Source organism: Pinus tabuliformis, chromosome X (assembly GCF_031772625.1).
Source record: "Pinus tabuliformis cultivar Carrire ecotype Pingquan chromosome X, CPIR1, whole genome shotgun sequence".
Classification (NCBI taxonomy): domain Eukaryota; kingdom Viridiplantae; phylum Streptophyta; class Pinopsida; order Pinales; family Pinaceae; genus Pinus; species Pinus tabuliformis.
The window spans coordinates 631,180,708-631,204,061 of record NC_142308.1 but is presented as its reverse complement, the minus strand read 5'-3'; the positions used below and the strand labels follow the sequence as shown (position 1 = coordinate 631,204,061).

The 23,354-nt window shown below is 40.2% G+C and overlaps 1 protein-coding gene across 1 annotated transcript in view; it reads left to right on the top strand.

Moving 5' to 3' along the window:
• Positions 1-23,354, top strand: part of LOC149141578 (uncharacterized) — a 318,849-nt gene that overhangs the window by 273,375 nt on the left and 22,120 nt on the right. Inside the window, exon 16 of the mRNA XM_089446868.1 lies at positions 14,683-14,907. Within this exon, the coding sequence (XP_089302994.1) occupies positions 14,683-14,907 (225 nt within the window). The remainder of the gene's footprint in view (positions 1-14,682; positions 14,908-23,354) is intronic.

Here is a 23,354-nt window from a genome sequence, read left to right as displayed (position 1 = left end):
TATATTGACCTGCAGTTAGAAAATAAAATTATTTTGTTACATTTATATTTATGGTACTTGTAACCTCTCAAATCCTCCCTTCTTGAGATAAAGTACTAAAACTGAAGTGAGACTGGGGGATCTAAGAGGGGTTGCCAATGTCACCTCACAAGCCCTCTTCATGCTTTAAGATGGCTCTGCTCCAGCTCAAGGGCAGCTTCTCTAGACTAGGATTAGTAGACCTTATACAATGAAGTCCAAGGTGAACATGGAGAGAATTGATAAAGTTTACGAAATGAAATGGATGATTGGACTGGAGACTAGTGTCTTATCTGTTGGGCAAATGGGGTAAGGTCAAGGCTCAAGTGGGAGGCTATCCTAAAGAGGAATATTGGCCATTGATGCTGAAACATACAAACTAGAACAGCCATTTCCTTGCTGTCACAGACTGCAGAAATATAACTAATGTGATTACTAGGGCAGATAAACTCCAGTATTGAAGAAGATTATGATTATTGGGAATAATATGTATGTTCATCCATTGTGGAGTAGAAAAACTTGCAATCATAAACAGTACTCAACTGATAACATAAAAGAAAAAGGAAGTGCATTATCCAATTCATAACTACATGAGCCTATGTCAAGATAATAGCAACAAGAAAGGTAGCATTAAGGTTTAGGAAATGTCTCCACCCACAAAGTGTTTCATTGATCCTCCAAACACATCCAGTAGATATTTCGTTAAGCTTCGAGGGATTTCTCTTGGATCCAACATACATCAAATGGATAGAGCAAACCCTTATATAGGTTTCAGTTCTATCTCTTCAACAACAAAGAAGCATTTGTTTTCTTATATATATATATATTATTTTTTCCTGAAGAAAAAATCGTAACTTTTTATGAAGGGGAAAAAGTTACACACAGTATATGTTGAAATGCGGTTGTCATTGATGTCAACCCAAGCAATGCCAGAAGAAGCTCCACTTTTGTTGACAAAGATGACTTGGGAAATCATGATTCTTGGGGTCAAGGTCAGCTTCATTGGATGCTCCTCGTCATGGTGATTCCAACGGTATATGGCATGCCTCATAGTTCATCTTGGATAGGGAGTTATGCTCAATCAAAGGTTAAAGCCCCCTTCTTGTGGTCAGAGCTCCCAAAGATGTGGCAGCTCATCATTGGCCTAGAAGGATTTTCATGAGAGGTCTTAATAAATTAATTATTCTTGAAATTTTTAATTGAAGGGATATTCATCAAAGGCTCATTATCAATTTTTATAAATTAAATTGGTCCTAAAGATTTTTAGTGTTGAAATTGTAACTAGTATCAGTCTTCATAAAGTATATTTGTCATATGTTCGATTATTATTTGTTGAAGAATCTAGGGAAAATTATGTTAATAAGATTCTTCTCACCATGATAACTATTTGTGAGGTATTTTTAACTTTTTCTTATTAGCACAATCTTCACTTGTTATTCTTAGTGTGTGTCTTCTTAGTTCATCAAATAGTTACCAAAACAAAAGAGACAAGGACACAAGATGTTGGCTTTCTGCCAGGGCCAAAACCTCTCACTCTTTGAGAGGAAAACCCATACAAAATTCTTCTTATATAGATTCCATTTGACGAATACCAAGAACATGACCCTTGACCTATTAGGCGACTCCAAGACCAAAACACCAATCCTCTTCTTTGTCACCGCTGAGATCATCATCATCACTGCTGCTTCACCAAGGTCATCATTATTGCACCACACAGATCATTATAGTTGCACCATTGCATCACCTTTATTGAGATCATTGCTACTCTTACTAAGATCATCGCTGCTCCTCCATTGAGACTTTCACCATAACACCGAGATTTTTATACTAAGTTATGTATATATATACCGAGATCTTCATCATGCTTATGACTGTGTCTTTATGGTTACTTCTATGCTCAAATTATAGCTGCATCTTAAATGTATGCCAAGACAGAGAGTGATACTTTAAGATCCTCCTTTTCACAAGAATGTCGGGACTGTATTGTGAGACAGAGGTATGCCGAGAGTGTATTACTGAGAGATCTTCATTACACATATGCCGAGACTGGGACTGCGTCTTAGTATGCCAAGACAATGCTTCATTAAGACTGTGAGGAGGCCGAGACATCACCAAAAAACACAGAGATCCTTCTTCATCCGCAACATTGAACTACTATACTCATCCAAGATTTCTGAACCATTGTATTTGTCTGAGATTTCAAAGGATCCGAGTCCCTGTTTTGCCTCTAATGCGGATCCTTTTCACGCCTATATATAGTGGTTAGCCTTGTATATAAGCTGACATGAGAGAGGGAATTGTTGTGTCTGTTGATTTTTGGTAGCATCGGATGTGCTCTAGCCTTGAAAATTGGTGGAGAGGCTAAGGCACATGAGATCTCCAAGACGGATAAATCGTTTGGAGAAATTCCACCCTAATGAAGAGATATTAAAATAATTAATATTTTTAATGGACTCCTAAGTCTAAACTTAGGAAATTAAAAATATTAATGTGTATTAATATAAAATGGGTGAGAAAGTTCTAAGTGACAAGGATCAACCCAGTTCTAATCTTAGCCGTTGATTAGGGACTTAATCTCGACCATTGAATCGTCAACAGGAAAAGTATAAGAGGAGGCATGAGGTTTAGTTGGAGACATACCAAGAGAGAGATCAGTCAGTTCGATTTTCTGGGGTGAGGTTTGCTGAGGAAATTGAGCAAGTGATCTGTTGCAGTGAGGGGTAGTTCGGCAAGAAGTCGAAGAATACATAGCAAAGACGCAGCGTATTACCGAGAGAGACGACACAGGCCCAAGAAGGGCTGACGCCAATGTTCCACCAAGTTTCGGGGACGAGGAGGCGAGGGAGCAGGGATATGCAGGAGCAGCCTATGCAAAAGCTCCCCACCAATTTTTAGGAAACGTGGGGGGACGTCGGGGTCTTAAAAACTTATAAATATAAAATATAAATCGATGAATCATATAACTGAAACAAATTTAAAACGAAAAGCATGATCATTGATATCATTATCATATAAATTATAATCATACATCATACATGTAATTTTGTAACTGTATAGTGTAACTACTAGTCTACTAACTTACTAACAATGCACAATGAAAATAAATTATAAAATTATAAATGTTTAAAGTTTTAAACTTTAAACTTTAAACCATATTGATGTTCCACTTCCAACTATGAACATTGAATATTGAATAATATAAAAGTCAAGTCTGATACATGAGCGGCAACGTTCCGTTCAACGAAGGAGCAGACAAAACGCTGCTTGGCGATGGCAGCAGTGTTCAGTTCAACGAAGGAGCAAACAAAAAATGAAATGTGAAATGAACATAATGTAAACCCTTCACGGTCGGTCAACAAATATTAAAAATTACGATTTTTTTGTTTCATAAAAAAAATTGTGAATTTTTTCTAGGGAAACGACCCCTCAAGACCCCTTAAGACCCCTTTCACCTAGGAAACGACCCCAAATGGAGGAAACGACCCCTTTCAAGTTTCCTCGCGTACCCTGTTTTTTGGGAGCGTGGGGAAACGTCCCCCTCTCGTCCCCAAGTCCCGGGAGCGCGAGGGAGCTAGGAACCTCGATCCCCAGGTGAGGGGACGCAACCCGTGGAACATTCGCTGACGCAGAGGACATAGAGGGCTGTAGAGACTGACTCAAAAGCCGTATTGGCTGACGCAAAGGATGTAGAGGGCCTTAGATCCTGAGCTGGGAGAGGAAGATGTAGATTCTAAAGGAGTGACGAAGTTCCAGAGTAGTGCTTGGAGCAGCTTTCGCTGTCCAGCACAACAACCGGAGTCACTGTGGGGTTTGATCATCTGGTAGCTAATTTGCTGAAATATCTGTCTCCGGATAGAGGTACTACGACCGAGGATATTCTCTATTGGGTGAGCCGTTTCTGGCACCCTAGTTGTATTCACGAATTTGCTTAATAATATAAACCCTCTATATGCTGCACTAGTTTTCCTGAATTAGGTTTTTTCGAGGATGATTGTCCAAAAATAACGGTGTCCCTTGTGTTATTGTCTCAGTTTATTTCATTGCATGATTTGTATATTTGTGAAGGCTGCAATTGTGTTTACTTCGATGTTTATGCAATTAAATAACTTGTTAATGTAAAGAACAAGTAGGAGATAGTAAATCAGAAATTGCAGTGGGGGTTTTTGATGTGTTAGATTTAGGAATTTTCACATGGTATTAGAGCGATTGTAGATGAGAGGTGACTGAAGATAGCAGCCGAGAAAATCTGAGAATTTGCAGCAAAGAAGCAGCTGTCCTGAGAGATAGCTCTGTTCTAGAGCTGAAGAGGCGAGAGGAGGATTGATTCATGATGGCATATGATAAAAATTTATTTTTGGGGCATCAAGTCGGCCCAACTCATGAAAAGGTGTGTCCCTCGGGTTAATTATCGCCATTCGACTGGTATATATAGATGATGTGACATCTCATTTTCTCAACCAAGTAAGTGTGTTTCTTCTTCATCTTTCTGAGGCCTCTTAGATAGCTGCAGATGTGGGGAAAAGGGGGACGAATTGACTTTTTTGAACGAGCCGTTTCTCTCTCTGTTTAACTGAATTTGTCTGCAGGGGCCGCAGGGATGAATTTGACCGCAATCAACCCCAGGAGCCATAGGGCTGAAATTTGATTGAAAAGGGAAACTTTTTTGACCCACACTCTAGAAATTAGGAAGCAATTAAAAGAGCAATGGCTGAAATACATTACCGTTGCTTGGCTCTTAAATTCTGTGAAGTATCTGTTGTTGCTCCAATGATTAGTTTATGCCTTGTTGAATTTACACGATCTTGGGTCTAGGATAGAATCTTAGAATCTCTGAAGCTACCAAACCAAGAATCTCAATAGATTTACTTTGGACAACGGAAAATATAAAGCAGTAAATGACATATGCACAAGTATACACAATTTTTAGCAAAATATTGTACAATAATGTACAACCCAATCTTCGTTCTATTAAACCAATCCGAATAATACAACAACCTATGGTATACAAGATACAATGACAATCATGCTGTAGACTCTATGTCGTATCTTGTCTTGCCGGTACTTCGCTCCCGTTCTGCTCTCTAGCTGCCCCTTAGTCCATCAAAGGACAACACATAGAGTCTCCAGGAGGGCTGCCACCTATCAATGCTGCAAGTCGCTTCTGCTACAATGAACACGGGCTGATCCAATCTTCTCTTCTAGGCTTTCCAATACTCGAGCTCCAATCTGCCTTCTTGTAGCCTCTTTCGTCTGTCAAAGAGCTACACATAGGCCCAACAACTTCACCCAAACTTCAGTGGTCAAACTCTCTTTATGACTGCTAGTCACAGGCTACTTTGGGTAGCCAGCAGGCTGCCCTCCACTTGTCTAATGGCTCCCAACTCCTCATTGCAAGATCTGCTCCTGGGAGGGACTTTCAGCCATCAAGACAAGTCCTCCAAATGGCTCTCACAGGGTTCTACAAATTCTGTCCACACATGGGTACCATCCCTAGCATCAAAACTTTCATGTCCCTTCTCAAACACATTTGTAACAAGGTGTTTCCACACATTTTTACACAATTTTGGCTAAGGGAAAGAACCCAACATTTTCAACTTAGGGACTTTGGAGGAAATTCGACTTAATTTGGTTGCTAGTGGAAGGTAGTGGCCACCCACGTGGGAATTCGAACTAGGCCATTCGAATGGTTTGGAGGGAATTCAAAGTGTTGGATGGAGGGGCTTGCATGAGGCAAGGAAGGCCCAAAAAGATAAAAGGAGGAGAGAGCTCTCATTTGGATTCATTCTTACACCTTACAATCAAAATTACTTGACTGCTCGCTCTGTTGTTTAGCTGAGTCAACTGACTATTCAACCACTAATCTCTCAAGAGGGAGATTCAACCTCTACTTCGGGGGACCATCCATGCTTGCCCTAGAGAGGCAGTTCCATAAGTATTTCAGGAGTTTCGGGAGTGTGTACAATACTACCATTCAGCCACAATAGGGAGTGCATATTTCTGGCTAGCTGGAGAATACGCAGGGGGAGTTTGGAGCTATCAGTGATTGAGCATTTTCCAGGAGAGTTAGAGGATTAGGAGAGCAACAAAGGGCCAACCTTTGTTGTGAGTTTTGGAGCCAACAGAGCCAGCATCCCAGTAGTTCGATTTACAGTTACCCGGGGCTTATGCAGAGAGCCACCACTAGGCTCAAGTGGGAGTTGGAGGAAAGAATTGTAGAGTTGGAGCTGGCCAGGAGAAGTAGGAGATCACTGGGAGGGCCATTTGAGGAGGATTGCTGGAGTTGGGAGAGTGGAGATTGACAAGATCAGTCACATCAACAAAATTCGAAATTGGAGGGCTAAGTTGTGAAAGGTCAATATTTGAAGGTTGGAACCAAGGGAAACCCTTTCTAGGTTTTGGGCAAGGATCACACTCCTGATTTTATAGAATTTTTTGGGCAGATCTAAGGGGTCAAACAGGGGTCCCACCTCAGCCAGAAGCTAGAGGAGCTAAGGGGAATTTGGGCCAAAATTTCGAGGTCAACATTTGGCCATTTCCTTCGTGGGTTTTTTCTGGGTTTAGGCCATGGAGCAAGGAGTTGAAATCTCATAATTTTCTGAGCACGGGAAAGTAGTGATTCCAACCCTTCGAAGTCAGCAGACAGAGCAATTTTCTGGGGCAACGCAATTCAGTTTGGTGCAGCAATTGTAACAACCTTCAGTTCAACATTTTCTCACCTGGGTTTTTTCAATCTTGTCCATTGAGACAAGCCCAGGTGCACCATTCCATCATCTATTGTATTTGGCTTGCAAAAATTTAATAAAATGGCTCAACAGTTCTCTATTTCTTGTGTTTCCATGGGTGCTTAATGTATATTTTGTTTTTCTGATTGCTGGATTGTTTGCATGCTTTGTATGTACATTCCTGTTTAGGATCATTACAGTGGTATTAGAGCCATGATCTTGGCCAGTTGTGGGGTAGCCATCTAGATCATGGAAGATTTGAGCATGTATGCCCAAACGGGTTAAACCATAGACAACTTATGGCTCTAAGAAGATTTAGTATGCAGGAATTCTGGGGTGGAATCCATTGGAATGATGAGAGATTGGCTCAGCTGAGGAAGGTGTCAGACCAAATCCATTCTCATCCTTACAGTAGAGACGTTAGTGGTGCGCAGGCTGTGGGGGTGCAACCATCTACATTGTGTGGGGAAAGTCGACAAAATCAGGGCATCAAATCTCCTCAAAAAGAGCAGACAGGACATGGACAGTTAGAGGGTGAGACTAGGGGGCACTTTTGCTAGTGGAGACCTGGCTTTAGATATCATGAGCTTAAGGAGGACGTTTTTTTGGGCGCACTAGGGTGTGAGGAGCATGTCAATGTGTCCAGTGTGACGTGGGAGTCACCCTTGTTGGAGATTCCTTTGATAGCTGTGGTTGACACCTTGGGCGAGAGAGTAGAGCACACACCCATAGGGCCTTCCATTGACGAGGTGCCAAGAGACACGAAGGTGTCCACCATTGAGGAGGTGCCATTCGTTGTTGAGGTATCCATTGATGAGGTATTCGACGTTGTGACTGAGTACTCAAGTGATAGTAGCGCACCATAGGTTGATGAGGTGCCAGGAGACATCTCCATCGTTGATGAGGAGCCGATAGGTACATAGGCATCTAGATCTATGCCAGAGTTACCAGATGACAGTCACCTGTAGCTGATTGGTGAGCATGTCTTACGTGTTGGATTGTCTATGGAGGAGCAGATGGAGGATCATGTTGAGTCCATGATGGTGGAGGATGTGCAACCATCCTTTGGGCTAGCCATTAATGAGGGGCAGCGTAGAGACCACACATTGGGATTTCAGCATAGTTCGTTTCAGAGGCACATTGGCAAGATCTACAACATTATTAGCCCACCCTTATGCATTGGATTGAGGGAGGCAGCGTTGTTTAGACATACCTGAGGGGATGGTCAGGTTAGCAGGTCTGAGCAACATGAGCTGAGTATGACACTTTATCAACTTGGAGGGCTTGTTTCTTCCACAAGGGATTGTACATTCAATCTTTCCTTTGAGATTAGGTGGTGAGAGGTACTGAGATGGTACTCGATGGAGCAGGTTAGGCAGTTGGATACATCCATGGCCACATTTCAGTAGAGGCCATGGATAACCATAGGGACTCAGGGGCCAGACTGTTGTTGGGATCTAGGTGGGATTTCCCATCACATCATAGATCCGTTAGGTGATGGTAGTAGCTGTGTGATGGATTCGACGTTTGGGCGTATACACATTTTCAGATCTCCATCAAAGCCCGAGACAACACTAGTGACAAGATGGTTTGATAAGGGAGCAAACCAATTTCATGAGTTTTCTTGGCATATTGATTGTGCATGGAGTCATATAGGGTGATTAGCCTACTCAGGTAGGAGCTAGTAGGAGGAGGTGGCATCGATAGATCACCGGATAGGGCATTACATGGAGACAGTGCTCTCTCATTGGTATATTGGACATTGGAGCTATTGAGGATAGGCACAATAGTGTCATTCCCATTGGCATGGGAGGAGTCAGAATGCTTAGGTCTTTCAGGGCAGACGGGGAGATGTAGCCCACATCATGGAGGGATTACTAGCAGATTGGTGGATGTGTTGGCACATGCAGGATGGCATATGATACAGAGTGGTATGACAGTGGGTAGTGATACCTAGGGGGTGCACAAGGATATGCCGCAGAGTCCTGTCTTATGTAGAGGGATGCGACCTGATGTATACAGACCCAATTTTAGAACTTAGCATCCAGTGTTGTATAGAGGTATGCAGTGATGAGCAGTGGCCTGCAGAGGAGCATGGTGATGTGTGGTTGTTTGATGTAGCATGTTGGTTTGCATTGAGCGACTCACCTCACATCGAGTACCCGTGGGGAGAGCTAGATATAGTGACACAGGCAGGATACGAGACGGTACAAGATGGTACAATAGTAGCGCAGGGTATCCAGTGGTGTAAAGGGATAGGTTGCAGGGTACAGTACCAGGTCAAGGACTACAGGGATACTCGGTGGGATGTAGGGGCATATGGTCTTGCACAACGAGGTCTTAGAGGGTTGCCTCCAAGGAGACTTATGGACGGAGACATCGGGCATACCTTTGGGTGTACTTCATCCAGGATTGACGAGGACGCAGATGAGCGATACTCGATGGTATCCATGGGGACTCACATGCCTGTGCCTCTTACACTTCACTTACAGGCACAGACAACTTGGATGTTGTCTTTTGACACCTGGGCGCAAGCAGCTGGGGACAGGGAGCTCACTCGAGATATTGGGATGACACTCAACACACTAGGGGAGAGACTTCTCAATGGTGGCATTGGGTCTGTGCACGAGTTGACAACGACAGGTTGGGGGATGAGTTGATCATCTATAGGTGTGGCATATGGTTCATCAGTGAGCCTACGCAGGTTACAAGGGAGACATGTGTCACTCTTTCCACAGGGAATGTCAGGACCATGGATGAGCAGAGGATACTGTGTATGATTAAGGCAACCTTCTAGTATGTGTCCGACCTCCAGACATTGTATTGGCACATTATCGAGAGGGTGGATGCAGACCCAGGGGAGATGCTTGGCAGGTACAGGAGGGATCCACATACCCTGAGTCGATTACGTGTATCGATTACCCATCTTTTGGTTGCATTCAAGGTGTAGCTCTTCGGCACACATGGCTCCCAACGATCATCAGTACTACACAGTGGTAGGCACATGGCAGATTAGCATGCATCAGATTAGCCCGTGATATATGGAGCCTATATAGTGATCACATGCAGGGATTAGAGATGAGGGCCAGAGGGATTCCATCCGTTCACAGGGCTATGTCGCAGCAGGTCTAGCTATGGGATGCAGGGTTTAGTTGATCGATAGATCACTCGTGATGAGTGGAGTCGTGGTGGAAGGTGATATAGTTCGCATATGAGATGACACATGGGTGTTCACAAAGGGTTTCATCATATGGGGAGGCAGACATTCTCTCTTGTTGCACAAGTTCTGAGTTGGAGTTGGATGCATAGGCCTTGGTGCCATGGAGATGCCTAGGAAAGATGTGTCTCTCCTCTTTCAGTACTCCACCATCGAGTTCCAGGAGAGGAGGATACTGACTGTGGACGATGGGGAGTATGACATAGACAGAGTAGTGCAACGTCAGCATGGTGGCACCACTTTGGGACTAGCAGGGAACTGGGGCATCACAGCTCTTCATAGCTCAATAACCTTTAGGGATGCGTCAGCTACTGCAGGGGGATATCATACAGATCTTCCTTGGGCTTTAGTGAGTCACTGATGGAGCGAGGGGAGCTTCATGTTGGACATGATTGCCTGGGATCCTGGTATTGAAGGATTCTTTCATATCAGGATAGTGCAGAGGTTAGGCACAATCCAATGACACATTTTGCAGTGACAGTGGGGATCAAAAGTTAGAGAGGATGTTTACTTAGGCATTTCTTGAGGACAGGGGACTTTTTGTGCATTGGAGGAGCTTGTTGGATGAGGATGCCACTTGGGAGGGTGAACACATTTTGGAGCACCCAACTTTGAGGTTGCTTGAGGGCAAGCAAAATTTGGGAGGGGAGGACTGTCATGTCCTTTCTCAAACACATTTGTAATAGGGTGTTTCCACACATTTTTGCACAATTTTGGCTAAGGGAAAGAACCCAACATTTTCGACTTAGGGACTTAGGAGGAAATTCGACTTAATTTGGTTGCTAGTGGAAGGTGGGGGCCACCCACGTGGAAATTCGGACTAAGCCATTCGAATGGTTTGGAGGGAATTCAATGTGTTGGATGGAGGGGCTCACATGAGGCAAGGAAGGCCCACAAAGATAAAAGGAGGAGAGAGCTCTCATTTGGATTCATTATTACACCTTGCAATCAAAATTACTTGACTGTTCGCTCTGCTGTTTAGCTGAGTCAACCAGCTGTTTAGCCACAAGCGGGAGATTCAACCTCTACTTCAGGGGACCATCTGTGCCCGCCCTAGAGAGGCAGTTCCATAAGTATTTTAGGAGTTCCGAGAGTGTGTACAACACTACCATTTAGCCACAACAGGGAGTGCATATTTTTGGCTAGCTGGAGAATACGCAGGGGGAGTTTGGAGCTATCGGTGATCAAGCATTTGCCAGGAGAGTTAGAGGATTGGAAGAGCAACAAAGGGCCAACCTTTCTTGTGAGTTTTTGAGCCAACAGAGCCAGCATCCCAGCTGTTTGATTTACAGTTACCTGGGGCCTGTGCAGAGAGCCACCACTAGGCTCACGTGGGAGTTGGAGGAAATAATTGTAGAGTTGGAGCTGGCTGGGAGAAGTAGGAGATCACTTGGAGTGCCATTTGGGGAGGATTGCTGGAGTTGGGAGAGTAGAGATTGACAGGATCAGTCACAACAACAAAATTCAAAATTGGAGGAGGGCCAAGTTGTGAAAGGTCAATTTTTGAAGGTTGGAACCAAGGGAAACCCTTTTTGGGTTTTTCTGGGTTTTGGGCAAGGATCACACTCTTGGTTCTATAGAATTTTCTGGGCAGATCTAAGGGGTCAAATAGGGGTCCCAACTCAGTCAACAATTAGAGGAGCTAAGGGGAATTTGGGCCAAAATTCTGAGTTCAACATTTGGGCAATTCATTCGTGGGTTTTCTGGGTTTAGGCCAAGGAGCAAGGAGCTGAAATCTCATAATTTTCTGAGCACGGGAAGTAGTGATTCCAGCCCTTTGAAGTCAGCAGATAGAGCGGTTTTCCGGGGCAGCGCAGTTCAGTTTGGTGCAACAGTTATAACAGCCTTCAGTTCAACATTTTCTCACCTGGATTATTTCAAGCTTGTCCATTGAGACAATCCCAGGTGCACCATTCCATCATCTATTGTATTTGGCTTGCAGAAAATTAATAAAATCGCTCAACAATTCCCTATTTCCAGTGTTTCCATGGGTGCTTAATGTATATTTGGTTTTTCTGATTGCTGGATTGTTTGCATGCTTTGTATATCACTTACATTCCTGTTTAGGATCATTACAAAATCTGCAAATACTTCATAAATACATACCTCGTTTATAGGTCTGTTTCTCTGCTGTCTGTTTTGGTTCTGGTTAGGGCTAACAACAACTTGGTTCAGCTCCCCTAATTGTCTTCAAACCCTCACTTAACAGCTGCGTCTCACCTGTATTTCCTCTCTGTCCTTCAACGCTGCGTACATAGGGAGAAATCCACCCAAGTTAAGGCCTTTCCAGCCCTCACAACATATTCGGTCTTCCTCCCAATCTGAGAACAGAATTGCGGCTTCCTTGTTGGCTACTTAAACAAGTATTCTTGTTGCCTGTAACGAACAACCTTCTGCAGCTCAACAAAACAGAGGTACCCTACATAAAACTCACCACAAAACAACCCTAAAACTCACTCCTGCAATGCGGCCTTCTCCCTGCAATAACTCGGACCTGTGGTGTGGAAAAAAACATGCCCAGAACAACCCTTTTCCTCCACGTCCTGTCCTCCTTAAGTCTGCAGCCAGCTTCAGAGATGTATAGATGAGATTTGATGCACTTGGATGGATTGAAGTGACCTCCAACGTCACTCATATTTCTACAATTCTATGTGGTGTCAAGACATAAGTTGTGGCACTTCAAATTGTCAAGCCGACCTCCATTTGGTGCCACATTAACCCACAAATTCATTCAAAAATTCATAACTCCATTTCTACAACTCAGAATCGGATGCTTTTCGTTCTGTCAGATTCGTCTCGATGAGAGCTATCATCCTCATCCATGACATGTCGAAATGTGTCCATGGTTTTGGCCCAATTCATGATGGGTGCAAACCCCCAACCTTGGGTTCTAAGCCCACAAGTGACTCTTGTGTTGCTCCTCCCTCCAAACCCTGAAACCTAGGGCGTGGAGTACCTCCCAAACTACTCAAAAATCAACATGCCTTTCTTCAACTTTTATGTTTAAATTAATGTTAGCTTTTTATTCATCACATGAACATTACTGGCCATTGCCACAGTGTAGTGCTATCACTTGCAATTTCCTTTTATATAGGGCTTGAAGATAACGTTTGTCATTTCTGTTTTACAGCTTGTCTTAGTTCTTTTAAATTTGAACCTTTTGAACATCATATTTGTGATGTCAATAGATAGTGCCAAACATATTAGCTTTCCCCTTTGTAGTTTTATAGATAACCAAGGACTCCAATGGCTTATTATATGTAACTTTTTAAATTTGATCAAAGAATTCAACAAATACCATGTCAAGGATGGCTCAATCATGTTAGTTCAAGAAATTGGACAGGAAAATTTCTAGTTCAAAGATCTTGTGTAATTGGTCAAATTTGTTATTCATGAGATTTATTGTGCCGAGAGGTGCTATCCAACCTAGTATGGTAGAGATTTTGTAATGTCATGTCCTGTCCTGCCCTATCCTATAAACATTTTGACTGGGTCAAATTACATAAAAAATAGAAATAAAAATAAAACAAACTTAAAAAAATAAAATAAAATAAAAAATAGAATTAATAATAAAAATAAAATAGAGGTAACATAGTCTCGTGGTTTCTTGGTTCTAGTTTTTGACAACCCATGGTTTTGCCCATGGTATTCTTATATAAGAATATATATAAAATAAAAAATAGAATTAATAATTAAAATAAAATAGAGATAAAATAGTCAATTTACCGTTCATGGTTTCTTGGCTATAGGTTTTGATAACCCATGGTTTTGTCCATGGTATTCTTTGTTACATAAAAGGAAAAATAAAATTAATAACATGAAAACATTTTTACTGTGTCAAAAAAATAACATTAAAATAAAAATAACTTCATCATATTGACCCATGGTATTGACCCTTGGTATTCATGTGGAATATAGCCTATTAAAAGGGGAAATTAAACTAAACTAGATCAATCTTAACTCCAGATCTATTAAGGGCAGAGAGGGAGGGATCAAATCACCTGAGATGGAAACCTCTTTTAGAGTGAAAAGAGATTTGATCCCTCTCGGCGCTTACTAGATCTGGAGTTAAGATGGATCTAGGTTGGTACAAACCACTGAATACCATCATGGGCACATATTAGTTGACATCCTACACATATATTAGAGCTTTGTTCTAGCCCTAAGGATTTCTGTTAAACTTTGAATGTGAGTTAGTCAATTTTTCACAGCTTCTTGCAAGAGGTTGACCTTAAATGTTATGAGAGAATTAGCTTCCTTCGTCTGAAGTTTGCCATCTCCCACTTGGAATTATTAAGAAAGTTTCCATCGATAGACTCTTTTCTATACTTTATTTTTAGCCGCTGGAGGAATTTCTGATCATCATTAGTATGGGCGATAATCATTATTTCTGACAAAATATCTCACTTGGTAGTGTGTCCTTTATGGTAGCTCTATGTCACCGCATTGTTAAATGCTTCATTTTTATTATTTCTGTATCATTCTTATGTCCTTTTCACTTATCTAGAAGACGCCTTAAGATCTATCATGGGATGTTGTAAATTATGTATTTGACAGTACTGTCGACTACTACTCTGTTATCCTGAAGATCAATATAATTTCCTTTTGTTCTTTCTTTAGTCCAACCTACACATATCTGATATATTGCATAGCTCTTAAATTAGAAATATTCAAGTCCTTTCATATACATGTCCACTTAGTTCTAATAGTAGATTTGGACTGCAGGATATTTTGTTTCGGATATTATTGTTGGCTCTGTGACTGGAATTATTGTTGGTTTGTGTGTTGGTCCTCTGATCCCCATTCTGGGGAGTTGGTTATCAAATCCTGTACCATTGCAGTTGCTTGTACAACTGAGTGTCGTGGCAATGGCATTATCTTCTCAGTTTTTCCCATATAGTGTTGATGCTCCAAAGAGGCTTGTTCTTCAACACACATTCCAAACTACAGGTATACAAAACTCCAAATGCATGCAAAATTATTTGACTATTATCCAACTTTAAATTTCAAATAGTTTATTGTATTTATTCAGTCATAAACCTGGATGTCGTTATGATAAAACCATTCATATGCTATATCTGCTTTTTCCAGGACAAAATATTAAACAGATTTAGACAGAAATCATGGACAGAAAATCCAAAATAAAAGATTGACTGAGAGGATAATTTCTTAATTACTGAGTTATGCAATGTCTTAATACATAACAGGATATGGTGTAGTATGTTATGTAACTCCTCGAAGTATCTAGTTATCTATTGGTTCAATTTTTAAGTCACGACTGCATATTTATTAAAAGGACTCTTTACCTAAGTCAATTACTATAACCTTATTGTATGGCAAAAATACATTTAATAATTATGACCATTGTATCTAACACACTTCCATGATGGCCATTTTCCATAGGCTTGCATGTTCCAAATCAAAAACAAAATCTCTGAACCAAGCAGATTGTTTGCAGTGCATTTTTGAAAGATGTCTTCAATCAACTATGTGAAATGGATTGTATCTAGCGTGGTTATTGTAGAACAAGTCCTGTATCAACCTTATATTTGACCATTTTCTCACGAGCTGCATGAGAGCTAATGTTGGTTGAATAGTCAGCCATTCAACTGTTGATGTAGAAATTGGTTGGCTTTTTTAACTCACCCCCTTCACACCCCGTGGTAGCTCAACATATCAAAATTTGATTATCCTTTTCTGTGGAAGAACCATCCCACTTCATTGTAAAAGAAGTGTTAGGTGGGGACTTCTCCCCCTAAGGTAGGGGGCTGTAATGTTCCTACATAGGAATGTGAGTGATATTTAAACAAATAAAGAGTGTAACAACATAAAATTAAAAACAGACATTACACATCCATGGAAACAGTGTAAATCTAGAACTGTTGAGCCATACATTATAAAATCTTAGAGAAATTTATACAATATAATTGAAGTGGTGCACCCGGGCTTGTCTCAAGGACAAGTTGGACTAAACCCAGGTGATGGAATAGTTGAGATGATGGCCGTTCAGTTGCTGCATCACTTGCACTGTGCTGTCCCAACAAAACTGCTGATTTGCTGACTTCGACCTGCTAGAATGTGCCGAAAAACCGCCCAGAAAATTCTGTCATTCCAGCCTTAGACTCCTCGAACAAAACCCAGAAAAACCTAGAAAATTATTTTTCTGATTTTGAATTTGGATTTTCGGCCTCCTTGGAGCCTCTCCCCAGCTGCTACAACCAAATTCGACTTGCAGGAAACAACCTGCAAATCCTTCTGAAAATACCCCTGGAACGTTGGGTTCACTTGTATTGACTAACTCCATGCTCCCCAGATGACTCTTGGCTCGGATGACTGCTCTCCCAGCACCACGAATTTGCTGCTATAGTGGCCTCTGCGTAACCCCTCTGTCCAGAACTTCGACTGACTGCTGCGTTGGTCTGGCTGGCTGCTACTCCAACAAAATGGCCTTTTCTAGGTTGCCAACTCAACCCCCGGTTCTCCCAGCAAGCTGTGAATCCCTTTCCTCATCTATTCCCGGCTCTCCCAGCAAGCTGTGAATCCCCCTTGCTGATTTTCCAACCCCTCCTACGTATTCTCTGGCTGCCCGAGAATACACGGTTCCTCCCTGCGCTGATGGCTAAAGTGTGTGTCTATACCAGACTCCCTGGAAACTCCTGTGTAACAGCCTCCCTAGGGTGGGCACGAATGGTCCCCCGAAGAAGAGGTTGAATCTCCCGCGTGAGAGATTCGTGGCTAAACAACCGGTAGACTTGCTGAACAACAGAGCGTACAAAAGTGAGTTTGTTTGTCAAATAATCAGAAAACGCTGGAAAATGAGAGCTCCATCCTCTTTTATGACTTTGGGTTCCCTTAGCCTCTTGTGGGCCCCTCCTTCCACTAACTTGAATTCCCTCCAACGTCCTCCTTGGCCAATTCGAATTATGCATGTGGTGGCCCCCACATTCCACTAGCTGCCAAAAATAATTCGAACTGCCTATAGTTCCTAAGTTTCTGCGTGTGGGGTCCTCCTAAACCAAAATTGCTGCCAAAATTGTGTCGCTGCATCCCGTGACTAATTCATTTGAGAAGGGACATGACAGGGGCATGCTCCTTATGCTCTTGAGACTTGGTTTGGTTTGCTAGTGTGCATCATGTGTATTGCAAAAAGGGGGCATGTGGGCACCCCCTCGAAAAGTGGGATGACTAGGTGCCACTTGTGACTTTTGTACAAAAAACATAAATTAAGAAAACCCTAATCTCTATAACCTAATCTAACCTCAGCTAATGGTATTGACTTGATGCTCATTCCATGTTGATTTCTTTTAGCTACTTTCAGTTTTCACTATCCATTGTTAATGTTTAGTTTTGACCTAAGTCACCTGAGATGATGACATGAGAGAGGACACAGAAATATGAGTGTTCAACATAACATATGGCGACCTCAGAAACGAGACACAAAGGACACATTTTATATATATATATATATATATATTACTGAATTACACATACGAAAATGAAATATAGACATAAAGATTCAAATCTTTTAAGAATTTAGAAACTAAAACATTTACATGATGATGATACAAATTCAATCATGCAACTAGTACTACATCATTGATGATCAAATGACAAACACACAAGAAATTATAACTTTAAACATCAATTTGCTCTTTAAGTCATCAAAATGAAAATCATAAATGCATTACATAGATACTGAGTCACTGCTACTATAGGTGGAAATACCAATGGAAAATATAAAATAGGGCAGATACTAGAATCGCAGATGGAAGAATCTCATAACTCATGAGGGTTAGTACTCCATGTCATCATCATCAAAGTCAGCATCATTGTTGTTGCTCTCTCCTCCATCCTCCTCTTTATCCTAATCCAATCTTTGCATCTGCTGGTGTGGAGAATGACCCCTCAAGAGGATCACCATCATCAAAAGTGTTCAGCTCTAGCAACAGTTCATTAAGATCTAAGTTGGCTAATGCTAACTCAACACTGTTGTCAAAACCCATTATCAGTAGGAAACACATCCCACATCTTTGTCTTTCTCTTGAACCTCTCCTCCCTTTGCTTGTAAATAAGATGGAGAACACACTTTTTGGAGGGACACGTGTCTGAGGTGTGGGACACCCTAAGGGCATGCGTTGTGTCAACACGTCAGATTTGTGACATGTGACCCTTTTGGAGGTGTCAGGTAACTTAGATTTTAACTTTAGATATTGATGATCACCGAGTCTTTGACTCTTTACTATTTTTGGGTAATTTTAATTTACTATTTCAGTACCTACTATTTACTTACTGCTTCAAATTTGAATCATTGTAGTTCTTTTTGTTATACCTAATGGTATTGACTTGATGCTCATTGTTAATGAATTCTTTTAACTACTTTAATTTTCACTATCCATCATTAATGTTTAGTTTAGACTCTAGATTCTGATGGCCAAGTCTTTGACCCTACTATTTTTGAGTAATTTTAATTTACTATATCAATATCTACTATTAACTCAGATTATCTGAAATCTGAATCAACGCATTTCATTTTGTTACGAGTTATATATTTGAAATTGTGATGTGCATGTGTAATTGATTCAATGTGAAATATGATAATCAAATACATTGGTGATTGATAAATCATGTTTGTATGGTTTACAAATTTGAATTTACATTGTACAATGATGAACTGTTGTTGAATTTGCATGAGATGAATTGTTATTTTTGGGATCTATATATTTATTTATGATTTTATTATTTATGGGATATATATATAGTTATTTATAATTTTAGAGATAAGTCTCAAATAACCCCCCCAACATGCTCGGCTATGTCACATGGCTTGGGTTCGAGTTTGAGAATTATGAAGTTTGATTAGAATTTTTATTTAACGATGAGGTTTGGATAAGGTTTGCAATTATGTTTGTCCATATATATATAATATCTTACATTAATAATTTTTTTGTTGTTGTTGTTGTTATGAATGTTAAGTTATATTAATTTATAATATATGCAATATATGAGATTTATTAATGTATAATATATATGAGATTAAATGAAATTCATAATAATATTTTCCCTAATTCTTTTAATGGTATATAATTTAAAATATGTTAAATTTATATGCTATATATGATAATTTTTGTTGGAGTAACACCTACTTGTAAATAATATTTAATATCTAAATTATGTGATGAGAAATGTAATGAGGTAGACCAAGCATAAAAGTTTATGGCAAGGTTGAAAGATTGAGAAGAATGAGTGAAAATAACGATGGATTTTTAGTGGGAGATTCATGGAAAGGTTTGTGGAGATAGTTATGGAGGTGGTTTGAACAAATTTGTCAATTATAATGTCTTTGTTATGGTCACCATCATTATATATAGTGACCATTTTGTGCAATACATACACACACAAGAATTTGGTTTTATAATATATTTTTCCCTTTGGGGGTTTGTTGTGTAAATTCCCTGTGTCCCTTGTTCCATTGATTGGCTATTACAACCAACATTTGTATCAGAGCATCTAGGAGAGCTGAGATAGTTGAAGGTCGTTTTGTGCTTTGCATGTGGAATCGGTAGTGTGAGAAAGAGTGAAAAGCTATGAAGTTGTGCTGCTTGTCAATTGTTCATGTTGGAGCGAGTGCTGATTTGAAAGTGTTGAAACACTGAGCTACATAACCAGTATTAAGTGTAGCATGAAGAAGAAATTAGTGTTGTGGAGGAGATAGTAGGAGACGAATGGTTGGCCCATTTAGAGGACAAGCAAAGAGTTGGGCTGAAGACCTGCCGTGTGAACAACCTGTGCGTAGACCTGGACAACCTTGTGTGTGGCCATTACAAATTTGTGGATAGACATTTGTGGAAGAGCAAGTTGCGGTTTCAGAGTGAGTACGAATTGAGCTATGGTTCATTCCTTTTGGATTTGCATGGAACGTAAAGTGTGTGGAAGAGCATATAACATGGAGCCATGAAGAGATGAGTGTGAATGCTAGCTAAGAGGAATCTATCATATGGTCACTAAGGAATGTGACCTAGTGCTAGATTAATGTAGTAAGCATGGATCTAAAATGCGAGCTTGTGCTTGTAATTGTTGAATGCAACTCTTGATTTGGACAAAACCATGTCAAGTTGTGGTGAGAAGAGAAATTATAGACTTAGTTGCTAATATATCCAAGAATTGACCAGATCAGTGCACATAGTCAAATTGATTCTGTGCATGAAGAAGGTTGATATCATTGTCGAAGGTTTGAATCCCATTTTATTGTGTGAGATTACAACCAAATGTAAGGGCTCATGAATTTAATCTCATAGAAGACAACATTAGCAATTGGAACTATTGCCGTGTCTGTGCATGGAGAATCTTAGTCATCAATTTGTTGGGTTCCCTCAGCACATAAAAGAAGGATACAATTGTCCACTAGGTTGATCTTATTGTTGTAGATGATGGTTCTCTCGATAATATCCCTCACCATGTTAATTCGAAGGAGGAATTGAGATTGGATGTGAGGAAATGACATTCGTTCTCTCCAGCTTGGTTGAACAGATTTCCATTTCAATGTTTATTGGTGGTTCCCTATAGAAATCTTGAAAACCTTTTTATTTTGTATAGAGTAATGAATGCGTAGCCGAATGAGAAATAGAAGTTGCAACAAGTGGAAGATACTTTGAAAGTTGAAACATGCTTTAGGTATTGTGTTTGATTTTTAAAAAGCAAGAATCGTATTTTTCATAAGATAATTCCTATATAGGTGAAGTCGTAAAGTACCTAAGAGCTTTAGAACAAGAAAAGAGAAAAAAAATCATTTCAAAAAGGGATGTGGTTATGGTATTTTTCTTTTGGGCATTGAATTCAAGAAGGATTTCTTTCTTTAGATGGTGAAAGTTAAAAGTTGTTCCATAATCTTATAATAAGTTCATAATGAGTCCAAAAGTTTAGTGAATGAAAAATATGATTTGAGAGTAAATTGCAAGTTAAAGAAGAATGTAAATCCAACCCCCTAACAAACTATTTTGAGTCTTGAGTTAAGTTGAGATTCAAGGTCAGGTATTAATCATTGTAATAAAGCCTTGGGACATGTTTGGCGAAAGTCAAGTCCAAGTTATTTATGAATGTAGGTCTAAAGGAAATTAGAGTCATGTAAAAGCTCATAGTCATGAAATGTGAGATTGTTATAACAAATTAAAGTCATGTTGAAGACATTGATGTATAAGTATGCATGATCGATGTTGAAGTCAAATCAAGAGTTTGAAGTCGAAGTTTGTCAAGTGAAGTTAAAACTATCTCAAAGTCACAGTCAAATCAAAGATGGAGATAACCCAAATTGGAAGTAGAGGAAAAGTCATATCATGACAATGGTATGCCTATTAAGTTTGTCAAACCAAGGTCATAGGTGTCTTGTTGGCTCTTGTGCACACTCCAACAAGAAACATATTTATGCATGTAATTCTAGGTGGGTGAATGAAGAAGATTCTAGGTGTCTTCTTGTATGGTGACGTCCTTTCTACAAGAAATATTTTTTTATGAATGTATAGTAGAAGATATATAGGAAGAATTATGCAAGAATGATGACAAAGGAAGATGAAGAAAACAAAGAAGACTTCATGAATAAAGCAGACAAATGAAGAGATGAAAGAAGCAGACTCCAAGACAGATGAAGATGATAGAGAAAAGTGCAAACAATAGAAGATGATGCATGATGATGTCTGAGAGAATGAATCCCTCAACTTGAGAAGAAAAAAATATGAAGCAAAAGGAAGGAAGTTTGATGCAACAAAGGAAAAAGAATGAAGCAAAAAAAGAGAGGCAACTAAAAAAGAAGGCAAGAGAAGTGAAAGAAGGAGGAAAAGGAAAAAGGAAATGAAGCAAGGTAACTAATAGTACCATGTGTTCAAAATTGAGATGCAAATTTAATGAATCCGTGAAAACATCCCTAAAAGTTTGATGGTCCCTAAAGTTTTGAATGATGGAAAATAAATGTTTGTTATGGAAAAGGAAAGAGCTAGATTAGCCTTAATGTGCCTTGTTACCGCTTAATTTAGTAGGGGTCCTAGGAGGGGTTCCAAAGGGACTTCTACTAGTTCAAGTGGCAACAATGGGACAAGGACCCACTGTCACCTCAATCAATGTTCGTTGTTCTTTACGGACTTTCACCGATGGGAGGAGTCCCAATATAGGGAAATCACTAGAATGATGAGGTCAATAACAATGCACAATGCAATTTCCAAAGCCCATTCACAGGAGAGGCTCAAATAATAGGCTTCTTGTTTTAGAAGCAAAGGAAGGGATTTCAAAGAAAGGCTTGAGGGAAGAATGACCTCGGGTTTAGGAATATTAAAAAATGATGAATGCCTAAGATCAAAACTTCCAAAATCCCTCACTTGTAATTGCGGGAGTAAGAACGCCCTCACTTGTAAAACATTCACTTGAGTTCTCTTAGCTTTGTTTACCTTTGTCACTGTGAATTGAATTCTCTGTTCAAGGTTTACCTTCACCCGCTATCTCAAACTTCCCTCGACTCTTACTTGCAATCGTTGCAACCTATGTTTACCTGCAACCTTCGCTCGAGCTATAAGTGTTTACCTGCAACCTTCGCAACCTTTGCTTACCTTTGCTGTTGTGTCTCTGTAACAGTGTTTACCTTCACTGTTGCTGTGTAGTGTAGTGTGTAGTATGTGATAGGTTTAGTTTAGTGTGTATGCGATAGGTTTAGTTGAGTCGATAGGTTTAGGTTGCAATAGGGTTTAGGTTTCAAAATTTGTTTTTAATTTTTTGACTTTAAAGTTTAGAACTTAGGTTTTCAAATTTATATTTTTAATTTAAATTTTTCTAAAGTTTAATGTGCATGATATTGGGGGACGTCCTAAAGTCCCCCGAAAAGTCCCTGATTTTTCGAGGGATGGCCCGGTGACAGCCTAGAAGTCCCCAAGTCCCCGATGGAGTCCCCGGCCAATTGGGTAAGTTTCCAACGAGTTCCAATGTACTTGGATCGTTGGGATGAAGGAAACACCATGAACTTTGGTGGGGATGGGTCCCCGTACAACATAGGGTGATGTTGATGGATCCGTGTGAATGTTGGTAGAATGGAGAAATCCCGGCATGTAAATAGTCCAAATGAGTGTAGATTTAATATACTAACCATTATACAAGTTGTTCTTGGTTTAGATCTTTGGTTAGAGGGGTTACTGTGTTAAATTGCTTGCTGTCCTGTAACTACATATTGGGAAATTTGCAAAACATGTTAGAAAAAAGTAGTAATAGCTCCTTAAAAGAGCCACCTATCAGTGCCTAAACACTCTATATCGAAGATCTAAAGGTGGGGATGTTAGGAGATTGGATATTCATCATTTTGGACCACTCCCAAGCTTCAAACCTGCAACAAATTTGATATTCCAGCCAACTGGAAATTTTATTGC